Below are 15,414 nucleotides of genomic sequence, written 5' to 3' on the forward strand. Positions count from 1 at the left end.
AATTCCTTTGGACAAGTAAGTTACATTTTGTACCCTGGATAAATAATTTGCTAACCAGCATCTCAGTGACTTCAAAGACCTTTGTGTCTATCATGGGGGCTGTCATCACCTACTGTGTCAACAGCATTAATGAATTCTGGACTGTTCTGAATAGGTGTACTCACGAATTCTTACTCTCGAAAATCCTGTGCCCTCCTATAACTTTTAACAGCTTAGTATTTTTTAACATTTTTATCTTCTGTTTTTATTTTTTAAGTTACTATTTTTTTTTTTTTTGGCCATGCCAAAAGGCATGTAAATTCTTAGTTTCCCGACCAGGGATCAAACCCATGCCCCCCTGCAGTGGTATCATAGAGTCTTAACCACTGGACCACCAGGGAAACCCCTTAATAGTTTAAGCAAGAGAGACCCAATCTGTGCATGGCACTCAAGATAATTCTATGAAAATTTAGGTAAGTATTGTATATAAAGGAAAACATATATTCGTATTTCAGACCCTGTGATCAATACTAAGTGTTAATTGTGGATGAAGATCAAGGCAGCTTTGGCGGCTGGCAAGAAGTAGCTGTGAGTACCTGACTCACCTGGCAGGGAGGTCACAGTGCGCTTTATAGACACATCATTGTCTGCCAGACTTCCACTTTCTGGGTCCTCTATCTACTCTATACAGAGCTACCTCCAGAGCACCTTTGTACAACACAGCCCTGTCTTTCTACCCACAACTTGGCCGATCCACAGTCCTTTCCAGAGAACCTGCTTCCCAGGATGTAACCTGTTGTTTAGTTGCTCTTGTGCCCGACTCTTTGCCACCCCATGGACTGCAGCCCACCAGGCTCCTCTGTCCATGGGATTTACCAGGCAAGAATGTCTGGAGTAGGTTACCATTGCCTTCTCGAGGGGATCTTCCCAACCCAGGGATTGATTCTGCACCTCTCACACTGGCAGGTGGATTCTTTACCACTGAGCCACCAGGGAAACCCAGGCTGACCCAGTCAGAATCCTTTCCATGGATTTTAGTAACTGCAGTGGAAAAGCAGGCAGTCTCTTTTCCACTGGCTGAAGCTGAAAGGTGTAGCGCTCAGAAGGACAGTTCATGATTTCTACCACAGGAGAAAATAATTTCCACAAACAATCAAGAATAAAGCGGATATGCACTTCCCAGGTGGTCCAGTGGTTAAGAATCCACCTGCCAGTGCGGGGGACATGGGTTCAGTCCCTGCTCCGGGAGTGCCCCACACACCATGGAGAAACTGAGCCCACGTGCCACACTATCGAGCCTGCTTGCTGAGGCCCACGCTGCGCAACGGAGAGTGGCCCCCGCTCTATGCAGCGACAGGAAGCCCATGGGCGGCAACGAAGACCCAATGCAGCCGAAAGAGTAAATCAATAAAAAATAATAAATCTTTAAGAATAAAGTGGACAGACAGAAAGAAACAGAGCTAAGACAAGGAGGGCACTCAACTCCTTGTTCTGCACAACTTAAACCCAGCTGCACAGCCCTGCCCTTCTGATGGCTTGGTTATCTCGACGCTTATATTCCAGAGGGCTACACATTCCTGTCTTTTTTAGTTTGAATTTAACTTGTTATTTGAAGCTAAGCAAATCTTAAAAACAGAACAAAACTCTGCTAACATAAACATAGTCAAAGTTGTTAAATGTTAAGAGCTTTAAAATGACCCCATGGTTTCAAGAAGGCTCTTGTAGGAGTTCTCTAGAAAGTCTCTAATATGTGCAAATCACATACTTTCTTTAGTTATAGAAGGTTGAGGGATCTTTGTACAATGAATAAGTCCTATGTAATCGATTCACTGAGTAAGTTGCATTTTTCCCAGTGTCCACTCTTCTTACAGAGGGTCTAACTGCTCGTCATTAGCGGTTCGGGATGCGGTGAGGCTGCCGGCGCAACTCTGGGTTAACAAAGTAGGTGGTCCACTTACGCTGTCCTGCTGTCTCTGGGGAATACGGCACTTGAAATTACTGCTGCATTCTAAACAGACCATCTGAGAGGAATAATTGCTTTTCAATGACTGGATCAATATTTTTGTTTTTCACCTTTACTACTTGAGTGATTGGATCTAAGGCCAGAGGAGAAAAATCAGGTCAGTCCTCTGGATCTCCTGCCACTCAGCAGGAGGATCACCGTGCCTGAGAGGGAGCCCAAGGAGGGGAGCACAATTCTTAGGGTGCTAACTTAACTTCAAATTTCTCAATGAGAGAAGCCATGCTTATCTATGGCTCTTTTGTTGCAGCATTAAAAAACTGCCTTGAGGGTACAAGGTCTAACTCATTTTATGTGTGGCTTGTTGAATAGGTTCATGAATTGATGACCCAACCACGTACACCAGCCAAGGGAAACAGCAGTTCAGCCACTCTGCCCAGGAAGGGGAATATCTCAAGCTCTGGGAGACGGATGACGGGGCTAGAGATGCAGAGAGAGGTCACTCAGTAGCAGAACAAAGACAATGTCCACAGGGGCAGGCATGAGTGAACATTCTAGTCTAGCACTCAGGACCCCAGTGATGTGAAACTTGTGATGATATGATGCAGGAGACATAAGAGACATGGGTTCAGTCCCTGGGTGGGGAAGATCCATCGGAGAAGGAAGTAGCAACCCACTCCAGTATTCTTGCCTGTAGAATCCCGTGGACAGAGGAGCCTGGAGGGCTACAGTCCATAGTTTCAAAGAGTTGGACACAATGGAAGAGACTCAGCATGCATGCACAACTCTGGCTGACAAACTGGGCCCTGATCTGGATCCCACTCATTGCCTAGATGGTCCTGTAAGCCTTTCCAACAAGAGAGATGATGCTAAGCAATATATTAAAAGAAGGAGGCATTTTGCCTAAGTGACTGCTTAGCTAACAAAATCGATGCTTTTCAAGCACCTTAGAAGCACCATTTGCATGCAACTAATGCACTAACAGCAAATGGGGGCTTATTACTCAATCAAAGCTCATCACAGAGTATCTTTTTCAAGCAATATTTTGTTGGATGTTGGAGTTACAACTGAAAGGGATAAAATGCCGTTTGAACATTTCCTTTTAGTCCAACATACTACTGTTCTCCCTGGTCTTTTCCTGTCAGTCCTCAGGGTTATTGGAATGTGGCAGGAGGGGAAGCTTGGTGGTGACGGATGTTGCATTAGGAGCCAGACAACCTGGCTTTAAAACCATCAACTGGTACAAGATTACCTAAGACTTGTTACATAAGCTTGTTACATAAGATTACATTTGGGCTTATTACATAAGCTCCCCATGACTCAGTTTCCTTGTCTGTAAACTGGGGATAACATTAGCACTTACCTGGTAGGGGTACCATGAGGACTACACAACTCAGTCCATGTAAAGGACATAAACACGCGATTCAAGTAACTTCTTTTTGTTATTGTTGTTTAGTCGCTAAGTAGTGTTTGACTCTTTGCAACCCCATGGACTGCAACACGCCAGGCTCCCCCACATCCTTCACTATCTCCTGGAGTTTGCTCAAATTCATAGTTATCTATTCTATAATATTTTTTCTGTATAACATGCAACACTAGATACCTTATAAAATACGAAGTCAATGAAATCTGAATAAAAGGTAAGAATTCCACCCCTGCTGCCATTAGGACACAAGGTAATTTACCTCTTCCATCCTCTGTTTCCTTTTAAGTAAAATGGGGTTGATCATGCCTACACTTTGGGGGGCTGGTGTGGAGACTGTATGAAATAATGTATACAGCATCCTGACCAACATTTCTAACCAGGTTTATTAGAGCGCTAGGCTGCTGTGTGGATGCACGTGGATTCTGCCACACAAGGACCCAGATTTCCTTCCTTCTGTCTGAACACAGGCAGACGAGAACAGCAACGATCAGCCTGAGGCTTGGTGGGGCCCATCGCATAGGACCCTGGGCTCTCCTTGGAGAAGGAACTGCTGCGGACCTACGCCTGGGGGGTAGGCATCGCAGAGAGAGAGCTGAGTGCAGGGAGCACCGCGCTCTGCCCCTGGAGGCATGAGGCAGCCTGTCCCCTGCCAGCCGAGGATGTTCCCAGACACACACACACCTGCAGGCTGGCTGCCCGTAATTCCTTCCCTGGCTTCCTTCTCGAGGCATGAGGGGAGCGGCCCCTGCTTAGCCTGCGCCCCCTCCCCACTGGGCCTCAGTGCGGAAAGCCAGGGCCCCTGGACTCCCTCCTCAGACTGCCCGCCTGCAGCACACACTGGAGCTGGGGAACTTGCCTGAGAAGCCAGTAAAATTTTAATGCACTCTGTAGCGCGGTCATGTCATACTCGGTTATGGCAAATAATCCCAGATGCCTGCAGAGGTAAAATGGAGCTGTAATGTGCTTGCCTCCTAACCCGAGCTGACAGCAATGATGTACGACTACCATTAGCGGAAAATATCACTTCAACTAACCCATGATCCAGCTCCGCTCAGGGTCACATTATCCATGAGGAACAAATTACACTCCCAAAGTAAATACAAATTTTCTACACGAAATGGTACAAAAAAATAAAAAAGGGAAGGGGGCGATCCGTCCCCTTGGCCAGCACACTGCTGAGTGACACAGATGATAAAGGACAGGACAAATCATTGGCTGACAGAGTGCCGCGCTGTAATCAGCTCTGCCGGCACGCACTCCAGCCGATAAACACTATATTCTCCCCTTAGTGGCAAATACATAATCTTTAACACAGACTCGGCTGCTTCGGATACTGACCACTGGGTTGCAGGAACACCCTGAGCAGCACTCGCCATCTGACAAGGAAAGTGCTGTTTGGGCTTAATGGACCCCAAGATCCCCTGCAGGGGCGGGGGAGTCAGTGTCTAGAGGGTTCTTGAAGGGGCAGGTGACACCAAGGGAAGCTGCTCTGGGGGTGCAGTGCAGGGCTGTGGTAACACCACGGCCCGTTCCCCTGTGCGCTGACCACAGGAAGGCAGCATTCTGGAGAGAACACACGAGATGCGGGCTTGGGACTGGAGTGGGGGTCACTCCAGCAACTCCCCACCTGCCTGGTGACCAGGACAAGACCTTTTCCCCTTTTGCGACTCAGATAATCAACAGAGCAACTTCCAGTTGTAGAACTAATGTTCACAGATCATCTGCTAAATGTCAGACACTACTAGATGTGGGGTACTTGCTAGGAGTCGATGATTTAAGAAGGCACTAAGTGTTTACACACAGACACTAAAAGAAGACTGAGAACCTGGACCAAATGTGCTTAGTCTGCGGGGCGTGAGCCTCCACCTCATTACTCATAGGGAACGCTGGGCTGAGCGAAAACATATACCTGTAGCCCTTGCCTTCTTACCTTGGACAACTGCTTCCCAGCTTAAAAATATAAAGTCACATCTCAGAAGAGCTTGTACATCTCAGCTGTCAGTGGACCCACGTTGTGCCATGTCTGAACATGACAATTCCAGCTTTTTAGAAGCTGGAAGCTTTGTGGGTAGATGGGCAGATACAATCCAGGTCTCTTGGAGGGTGCAGCACAGAGAAGAAGGTAGCAAAGATTCTCAAATACCTATGGGCATTTCCCAACTCACCTTTGTATATAGGGGGAAAGTGCCCAGAGCCTGGAATCTTAAGACAGCTCATATCTCAGCTCTATCACTTTTCAGCTCTTAAGTTTCATTTGCTTTATTTGTAAAATGACATATGCTTGAGAAGATAGTCCTTGAAAGGCCTGATCATTGACTTTGGCTCACCAAAGGTGATAAACAGTGCAGGAGCTAAGGACACACGTGGGTCCCACAATAAAATGACACATGTAAAAGTGTTTTGAATGACACAATGTTCTCTACAGTGCAAACACTGTTTCATCTTATTCAGTTCAGTTCAGTTCAGTTCAGTCGCTCAGTCATGTCCGACTCTTTGCAACCCCATGAATCACAGCACGCCAGGCCTCCCTGTCCATCACCATCTCCTGGAGTTCACTCAGACTCACCTCCATCGAGTCAGTGATGCCATCCAGCCATCTCATCCTCTGTCGTTCCCTTCTCCTCCTGCCCCCAATCCCTCCCAGCATCAGAGTCTTTTCCAATGAGTCAACTCTTCGCATGAGGTGGCCAAAGTACTGGAGTTTCAGCTTTAGCATCATTCCTTCCGAAGAAATCCCAGGGTGATCTTCAGAATGGACTGGTTGGATCTCCTTGCAGTCCAAGGGACTCTCAAGAGTCTTCTCCAACACCACAGTTCAAAAGCATCAATTCTTCGGCACTCAGCCTTCTTCACAGTCCAACTCTCACGTCCATACATGACTACTGGAAAAACCATAGCCTTGACTAGATGGACCTTAGTTGGCAATGTAATGTCTCTGCTTTTGAATATACTATCTAGGTTGCTCCTATTATTATTGACACTACTTTGGCCACCAGAAAAAGAGCAGACTCGCTGGAAAAGACCCTGATGTTGGAAACAAGTAAGGGCAGGAGAAGAAGGGGGCGACAGGAGTTGAAATGGTTGGATGGCATCATCAACTCAATGGACATGAGTTTGTGCAAACACTGGGAAATGGTCAAGGACAGGGAAACCTGGCATGCTGCAGTCCATGGGATCACAAAGAGTTGGACACGATTGAGAGACTGAAAAAACTGATCCTAATCTCATTTGTTTACTCCCCCTAATAAATTAGTAGTATCTACCTTTTTTTTTTTGGCCAAGAAATTAGGGAGTTGAAAAGTCAATAAGAGTCCCAAAGAAGAAAAATGAAGCCCAAGGTGAATGCTCTGGGTACCACAACCACCAGTCCTAGGGGTTCCTGCTCAGTCCTTACTTCAAATGCTCCATTTCACTGTCTCAGGAAACATGCATATAATCAGCAATGAACCATGCCTGGGATTGAAAAGCACTAGAGAAAGCTACTCTGCTTACTCTTCAAGTAACTTGGGGTGTTATGTAGGTCTACAGCCAGTAATTCTCAACACAACCCTGAGAACCAACAGGGGAAAGCTTCAGACGTAGGCCAACTCGACCTTCCCAGTTATAACTCTGGAGGAAAAAAAAAAAAAAAAAAGAGGAAAAAATAATATCCAAGCACTTAATTTTGGGACTTCTGAAAGTATAAAGTTTGGCTAATTATGAAAGTATCCTAATACAGAGATTTTATTATCTTTATCACATCTAGATATGGCAAGGTTGCAAGGAGTGATTCCATTACCCATCATCATATATCACCATCTAGAAGTTGCCAAAGGAGGATTAACTAAGACACTCATGCCTACATACAAACACAGACGTGCGTGACCACAAAGAGATGCCTACATCTTTACTGAGGACAAACATTCTCCAACCCAAATACAGACTAAGATAGACTCTCCTGACAACCAAAGAACAACCCAGGCCATAGTCACTGACAAGCCACCAGATTAAGGATCACCAGTACTAACGCCTCTGCTTAGGACCTCCCTGACTCTTAGGTGGCTCAGGATTCATGGTCCATTTCATGAGACTGAAAGCCATCACCTCCACCTAATTCCTCCTTGGCTTTGCAACAGTCCCTTCAGCTGAGCCATAAAATCGAAGCCAATGGTTCATTCTAAGGGAAAGCAGTTGATCTTTACTCTGGCAATGTAGAATCATGTATTAAACTCTGGACTTCTCCCCAAGAATTCCTTTAATAGGTTAAACGATTCTCATTGTTAACCATCGAGTTCTTGAAAGGTACTATGTCAACTAGCTTTTCACTAGCTCCCATGTTCTCCTAAATAATTAGGGTAATTGAGGAACAAGATTAAACTAACTCCTGCCTACTGACAAGTGCATGATGACAGAGTCATGCAACTCTGTCAAGTCCAAGTTGGTTCATCAGTAGGTACCTGCATAAAAAATTAGTAAGTTGCATGGAGAGGGAGATGGGAGGGAGGTTCAAAAGGGAGGGGATATATGTATATCTATGGCTGATTCATGTTAAGGCTTGACAGAAAACACCACAACAAAAATTCAAAGAAAAGAAGAGTAAGTGAGTTGATATGAACGACTAAATGAAAGAACCAACAAACAGGTAATGACCTTGTTTAGACATCAAGCTCATACGTAAGTTTCCTTTAGTTACTTGAAAGTGTCAACACAGATGTGTCCACCCTATGTTTATTTCCTGTTAGGAATTTGAGAGAGGTGAAAGAATGCAGAAAAATTTTACATAATCTTCCTTGTACCTTGGCAAAGAGAAAATACTTTCATGTACATTTTCCTCTGGGTCTGCTATGTTGCTGGGACCTAGGTAACTAACTACACAGAAAAACACAATATTCAGAGCTATACCACTGAACTCAGCCTCACATTACAGATGACAAAACTAAGGTTCAGCAACATTAGGTAAGTTACCCAGGGCCACACACTTGGTTGGTTAGAAATTAGAAGTCAGGTCTTCCAAGTATCCTTCTCCATTACCTGCCCATGAGAACAAGGGAATATCTAGAACCCATTCCTGTCATTATTCAGTCTAAGAAATAGGAGTTTAGCTGAAGATGACAGACCATTTCCAATAATTTGAGTATTCATTTGATTTACATTTAATAAAGAATATGCACATATATAAATGTACATATATAAATATGCATATATATTAACCCATATATAAATCCTCTGGGTTTTTTCAGGTGTATGAACAGATATTCTACATACATATTCAGTGTGAGTGAAGCAAGTTTTGCTCTGGTACAAAAATGCAATGATATGAGGCAGAGAAGAATTTAATGAAACTCAGGATTTAAAATAATTTGCAGCAGAGATTAAATCCAAGGATCTATCAATAGGAATTTTGGAAGGATAGGAAGGAATTAAGCCAGATGGAAACATGGTGATGTCGGAAGAACAACCTAGTGTCATTTTGACCCAGACTTAATCTTGGAGGTCGAATCGATGGGCATCACTCAAAAAGAGCTGCAGAAATTTTCCAAATAAAGGAGGAAATTTATAAATGACTCAGAAATATCTTATGAAAAAATAAAATTATTCAAGAAATATGGAAGGCTGGGGAAGAGAGCCCAGAAAACACACCTTGGGATTGACATGAGGTGCACTCAGGTAACAGCACCAGTTTTCTGAGTTTTCTGAAGAGGTTTCACTTATCTCCTCCATTGAGAGATGAGTATCCAGGAAAGGGAATGCAAATTTAGCAAAACAATGATCATGACTGAACATCAGGGATATAAAGATGAGAACCTGAGTCCCTACTCTTCTCCTGGGCCATGACTGTGTGCTTTGCTGCTATAAAACCAGAAGGGAGGAGAAAATTCCTTTCTTTTCCTGCAAAGTAGGACAGCATCTTTCAGTTGTCTCCTGATCAGAACACATCCTATTTCAAAATCAAGGAAGGAAGTTCTATAAGTAACAACAGGGGATGCCTCCTGGGCTTCCAGAATGTTGCTGAGGGCACGGAATTTTTTTACCAAGTGTGGAACGTGGTCCATCAAGGCATGGGGCTGTTCCACCATAAGCACAAGCCACACGTCCCATCTTTCATTTGACATCTCAGCAGTTTCTCAGCCCTTCCAGGGAGCCAAGTCAGGCATGTGGTTTGTGTTGAGTTAGGAACACAAGCCTCTCAGTATTCTAGCTGCTTTTCTTAGAAACTGCCCCCTTTCCACACAAGTGAATACAAAATGATCAAACACAACCCGTACGGCTTGAATCAAAAAGTTAGAACGCACCAAAAAGTGTGTGAGTGTTAAAGGGAGGAGGAGCTGACACGGGAAATCTGGGGTTCTGCATTGGCCGCGGGCCAGTATCCCAGCTGGCGGTCCTGGGCGCAGCTGAGCAAGTCCAGGGACCCAGCAACCTTGTCATTAAAAACCCAGGGAGGGGAAACTGCAAGCAGAAGTCATGCTAGAAGCTTCACGAGGACGAGGAGAATGGTTCACGTCTATGGAGACGTTGTGTATGTGTGTACTGCACGCACTAGGCACTACACATCTACACACACAAGCGCGTGGGGTGCGTGGACAGGCACAACACCCTGCTGCTTTCAGGTCTTTCTCCTGAGCTGTCAGAATAAGAGAATTAACGAAGAAGAAAAGTAAATGCTTCTTTTGGACATTTGCTCTAAGGCAGTAGTTCTCAAAACCAGTTGTATAAAAAAGTACCAAGAAGCTTTCTAAAAAATATGGATGCTGTGGCCCCACCCTGATGGACCTCATCAGACCCTCCCTGCTGCAATGGGCATCTGGAGACTGACAGTGTTTGGCTTGTGGGCTGGGCCACCCACTCCATCACCCTCTGCTCCCTCCAGGATGGCATGCTTGCTCTCTGCTCAGACTGTGCCGAGAGGAAAGACTGATGATTGGGGTAAGGAATTTAATAATCATTGTTGGGGGACCCTTTCAAATTTCACAACACTTCTATTCAGCCTGTGTCAGAAAGAAGTGACCGAGGGGAATAAGGCTGGGCCTTGGGTTCCAGCAGAAAAAGAAACTCACACCTCTTATCCTCTGGCGTGTTTTCTGGCAGACCCTGAGCTTTTGGAAGAGGAGGATTGCCTTCCTCCTTCCCCAAATGATTCTCCCTTGCTCGACTCCAAGGAAAACTAACAGAAGTTGACATTTACAGAGCACAGACCAGGCACAGAGCCAGTTTAACTGGTTCGAGGTGGGGGCCGTTGTTATCCCCATTTGGCAGATGAGAGGATCGAGGCTTGCCTGTGGCTCCGGAGCTGTGAGGGACAGTCAGGAACAAGCCCAGGCCATCAGACTCGGTGGCCCAAGTGCATGACCACTGAGTACTACCCCTTCCAACCAGCTCATTCATGTGGCCCACAGAACACACAGGAAGCGGGTGAATGGAAGGAGAATCACTTTCCATCTCCACTTAGATTTCACAACCAAACTGGGAGTGTTTCTCAGCACAATGGGCTGTTGCCAGTAGGACAGAAAGGGAGGAAACAGAGAAAATACAGGCCAAACATGGAAATATGCCTGTTGCCTCTTTGTTCTCGTTATACCAATTCATTTCAGGTGGGGGACTGGAATAATTGCTTAATTTGGGTGATTAAGGTGCCAAGTGCTGCCTCTTTTCTCTACACTAACTGCAAAGAACAATTCCCAATCTAAGATGCAGCGTTCCCAGCCTTCTCTACTCCTCCACCCTATTCCTACTCTTCACAGAAGTCCTCCAGGGCTGCTGACATTAACGTGAAATGTATTCTCACAGCTGGTGGGGGGAGTTGGGGCATCAAGGGATGCTGTGCTCGGTGTCCCGGCAAGCCTTCTCCACGTATGAGAATGTCTCCTGCATTTATGGAAAGCTCCGCTTTCTAGCCCTCTTCTCAGTCACTTCCACATTAATTAGTAAGGGTATCATTTTATAAATTACAGCTTCGTATCAGAGGAAAGCAGAGTTTATCTTAATTCAGTCAGCTGTGTGAAATACGGTACCCTAATTTTAGACCGCCGGCTCTGTGGATCCCTATGGAGTTAGAGAATGACAGGTCTTCCGGAGAGAAATCCCAGTGGGTCCCCTACAAGTCTCACTTTTGCCTCCGACAGCCTCCCTGGTGGGGCTGCTGAAAGGATCCTGGGACACTGAGTGGCATCTCTGCCACCATTAGCAATTCAGATTCGAATGCGAGTCCTCCGAAGAGCACAGGAGGCAGCCCGGGTGAGCTCTGGGGCTCTGAGCGGGCGGCAAGAGGTTCTGGCAAGGCAGAGGCTGACAGGGGCCCAGGCTCTGGTGCAGAGCAGAAGCCTGGGAGGATGGTGTTAAAGTCAGTGATAAACACCAGACAGTCTCAGCCCAAAAGGGGAAGCCTTGGCAGTCTTAACTACAACGGGGCCAAGCAGGCACGATGGCAATTACAGTCTCGAGGGCTCCTGGCGGCCCCCCTGGAGGAACAGGGGAGTGCCGCTGTGGAGGAGCCCCTGGGGAAGGAGACGAGGACCTGTGGGGCCACTGTCGTGCATAGGGAAAGTGGCTGGGGAGGCAAGGCAGGAATTCCCCCCTTTTCAAAGGACTGGCCACTCCCAATGGCCCTCTGTCCCCACCGTCACCCCTCCCATGGACTTGCCTATGGACATCTCCTATTCTCCTTCATTGTCCCGAAATCACACCAAACTCAAGAGCCATGGGCACTGGCTACCTTCTCACCCATTCCTCTGGGCTGACACTTCGCTGCTTCCCACACTCGGAGATGGACACCAGAGGGGCAGAGACTCAGGGACAGAGCAAACTAGTAGCTGGGGTGCTCCCAGGATGCAGGAAACACCTGGGCCCCCAGATGCCTCTGGAAACTGCAGGCAGCGCTGATAATTCTCAACATTAATAGTTAGTGACCTTGTAGACAAGGGGTGCTAGCCACCAGCAGAGTCTGAGGCACTTGCCTGAGACACGGCCCGGGTGTCTGGGACTCGTGCAGCCCCAGGGGCATTCGGAAGCAGTCAAGGTTGAGACTGTTCATCAAGATACCTTCATGGAACACAAAACTGGATGCCTTATCATCTTCTGGGACACTTCCTGAATTCACTCTGCCTTATAAAGCAGGAGCGTGTGCTTGGCAGTGCCACCCCAACGAAGCCTTGTCCCCTTGGAAAGGGCCTCCCACTTGGAAAGTGAGATCTACTGTCACCTGTAAAAGATCTCCTGGAGCAGCCAGAAGTGCCAGTCTCTCCCTGGGGCCCCGGGCCTGAGAGAACGCGACGATGACTGCCCTGTGGGATGTGGCCAGGATGGCTTGGGGGCCAGCGGGCTTACTTGATTGCCAAACACCCACTGTTGCCCACATGCCTCAGGCACCCACTGCACACTGGCTGCCAGAGACACAGTGGGGGGGATGACTTCCAAGGAGTTAGGATTCCCCGGGGGCTGGAGGAAGGAAGCGCCTACTTGTCAGCTAAACAAAAGACTAACCCACAGCCCCCTTTCCAGTGCGTACTTTCACTGTCATCCAACAGCCCATTACCGTGTCACAGCACGGCGCACCCTTCCATAGGTCACTTTGTTTAAAATGACATGGATAATGCACATGTCAGCAAGCTGACAGTCCTAGCCGTCCTTCAGAGATAAAAACCTCAAGGCGAGAGCCTGTTCTTATCTGGGGGACACGCACTGGTCTATCATCCAAGTCAGGCAGAACATGATTTCTCCAGAGAGCACTTTTTTCATTTCCTGATTTTAAGGAAATCAAATAAGCACCATTTGTCTTCATCTGAATATGCTTGACCTGCTCAAATGATGATGTCTCGCATTTTATAACGGGCTGCATATGCTGAATTCAAATTAACGACAGCACAGAACAAGGGCCTTTAGATCTCTCTTGGAGGCTGGCAGCAGAGAAGGAGGGGGAAAATGCTGGGCTCCATGGAAAGATCCCACTAAATACTAACCACAGGATTCTGAGTAAAATCTGCCAGCATGTCGGAGGTGACGGGGAGAAGAGCTCAGGAAAGCCAGCTGGGCAGGACAGACCCAGAAACTGGGGATGAGGGGAGGATGGGTACATTCCTTTTGGTGTCAAGCAATATAGAAACCATGATATTCAGGTTAACTATTTTCAAAATGCATAGAGCAGCAATAACATTGGAAAGAAATTTGGTCGGAGGGTTGGGACAGCTAGGAAGAGAAACGAAACATACAGACAATCCCTTTGGCTCGGGCTGCAGAATGTACGCTTTACCAGGTTGTGATCCGATCTTCTGGAAGCCCCCAGACCGAGCTCCTTGTCTTGGTCCGTGTGGAACCGGCTACACAGAGGCTGGTGGCCATCAGCCTCGGAACAGAGCGTGTACCTGCTGGAAGAAGCACCCTCCCACCTGACCATCCACCTGGACCAGAAGAGGGCGGTTCCTACCTGACAGCCCTGGCCCACCTCTCCGCCCATCCCCATGAGGAACAGGAATAAACCATTAACATAAACCAAAACTCATAGGAGTAAACCATTAACATTTCTATCAAGAAGGCCAATATGTACAGAAAAGCAGGAAGAAGCATATGGGTCAGTAACAGAAATGCAGGAATGACATTACAAATGCATATTAGCAGGTTTAATGTTCCAATCAAGGATAAAACCAGAAAAATCAGATGGCTATTAAAATAAACAATTTCCTTTTTAAAAATCTTCTATAAAGTGAAAAATGCAGTGTCATATATATGCAACATTAAAGGGCTTATTTTTTAAAAGTGGGCCTCACAAATGAAAGATTTCTTTCTCGTCACAGGAAATGTCACTGCGTGACTATAGCCCGTCTTTGCAGAAGATGACGCTGGCACCCCACCCCCCGCAGTGTGTGAGGGAGACCCCGATGTTCACGATGCTGCCTGCTGTGCCCACAGTTGGGGGATGGGAGGGGCTTACCTTCTCTTCCTGGTCACTGTCGCTGTCACACTGAAAAGGAAGACAAGAGAATGAGCATTAGTGCAAAAATTGAGTTATGTTTTTGCTATTGCTACAGAAAAAAAGCAAGACAAGTAAAGGAAATAGGAAACATTGTGTCTGGGCTGGAAAAGGTCTTCAGTTCAAGTGCTGTGAAGAGAGACAAAAGCAAAGTGCGAGAAGTGCTTCTACCGTGGCTCATCTGTGGTCAGCTGGTCACACCAGTGAGCACCCTTCGCCTCACGGCAGAGGGGACGCCCACAGAGGAGCCAATCTGGCCCCGAGATTAAGGTAAATCAAGATCATTCAATGGGAGTCAAAGCAAAATCAGTCTCTTAATGGAGACATCTCTCCTTTAGCTAATGTGAATGGCTCTCTCCTGTTGCTTTTCTAGAGGAAAAGTGGCGAACCTCTGGGCACTGCATCCTCTCATGTGGACTTTGAAGGAAGCAGAACATGACAGGCAAGGTTCATCACTTGTGATCAGCCAGAGAAAAGAGGGAATATTCTCTATTAAAAACATGCCAAGGACAAGAGGTCAAGGTAACAAATCAACAATGTGGGCAAAAAAAAAAAAAAAAAAAGCTTTAGGTCAGGAAACTCACATGGTATCTAATGGATTCCAACCATTGAGCACAGTTTCAGAAGACCAGAGAATGACAGTTAACCCAAAGCTTTGGGTTCTTCATTAGAAGTAAAGGGAAAAAAGAACATATTTTTATTCCCAAACCAAGAATAAAGTTCTGTTATCCGATACTTGATTAGTAAGAAGAGGATGTGTTTTGTGAGAGTAAATACTCAGCATGTCAATACGTCTATTCATTCACTCAACGGACCTCGATAAGCACTGCTAAGCGGGTCAGATATTCAGTCAAGACATGGGCCTGGTCCTAAGGCAGCTTTCGGTTTCACAGTAGAAGTAACGTGATCAGAGATAAACCTACTCCGTGAGGATGACACTTCCATGGAGTGGAGGAGAGACAAAGTGCTGTGAGGAAAGGACCAGGCCGTTGGGGAGACCAGGCTGGCAACCCTTATGCTGTCTAGACCAGCAAGATGCATGGTTTGAGAAAGGGCAGAGCAGATGGCTTCCCTGGTGGCACAGACGGTAAAGAATCCACCTGCCAT

The 15,414-nt window shown here is 46.5% G+C and overlaps 1 protein-coding gene across 7 annotated transcripts in view; it reads right to left on the minus strand.

The window, feature by feature from the left end:
* The window catches only part of AUTS2 (activator of transcription and developmental regulator AUTS2), a 1,205,607-nt gene that overhangs the window by 343,028 nt on the left and 847,165 nt on the right, over positions 1-15,414 (minus strand). For all 7 annotated transcript variants that reach the window (XM_060406300.1, XM_060406299.1, XM_027961997.3 and 4 more), the window contains one exon: positions 14,269-14,298. In XM_060406300.1, the coding sequence (XP_060262283.1) occupies positions 14,269-14,298 (30 nt within the window). The remainder of the gene's footprint in view (positions 1-14,268; positions 14,299-15,414) is intronic.

Source organism: Ovis aries, chromosome 24 (genome assembly GCF_016772045.2).
Source record: "Ovis aries strain OAR_USU_Benz2616 breed Rambouillet chromosome 24, ARS-UI_Ramb_v3.0, whole genome shotgun sequence".
Lineage (NCBI taxonomy): Eukaryota > Metazoa > Chordata > Mammalia > Artiodactyla > Bovidae > Ovis > Ovis aries.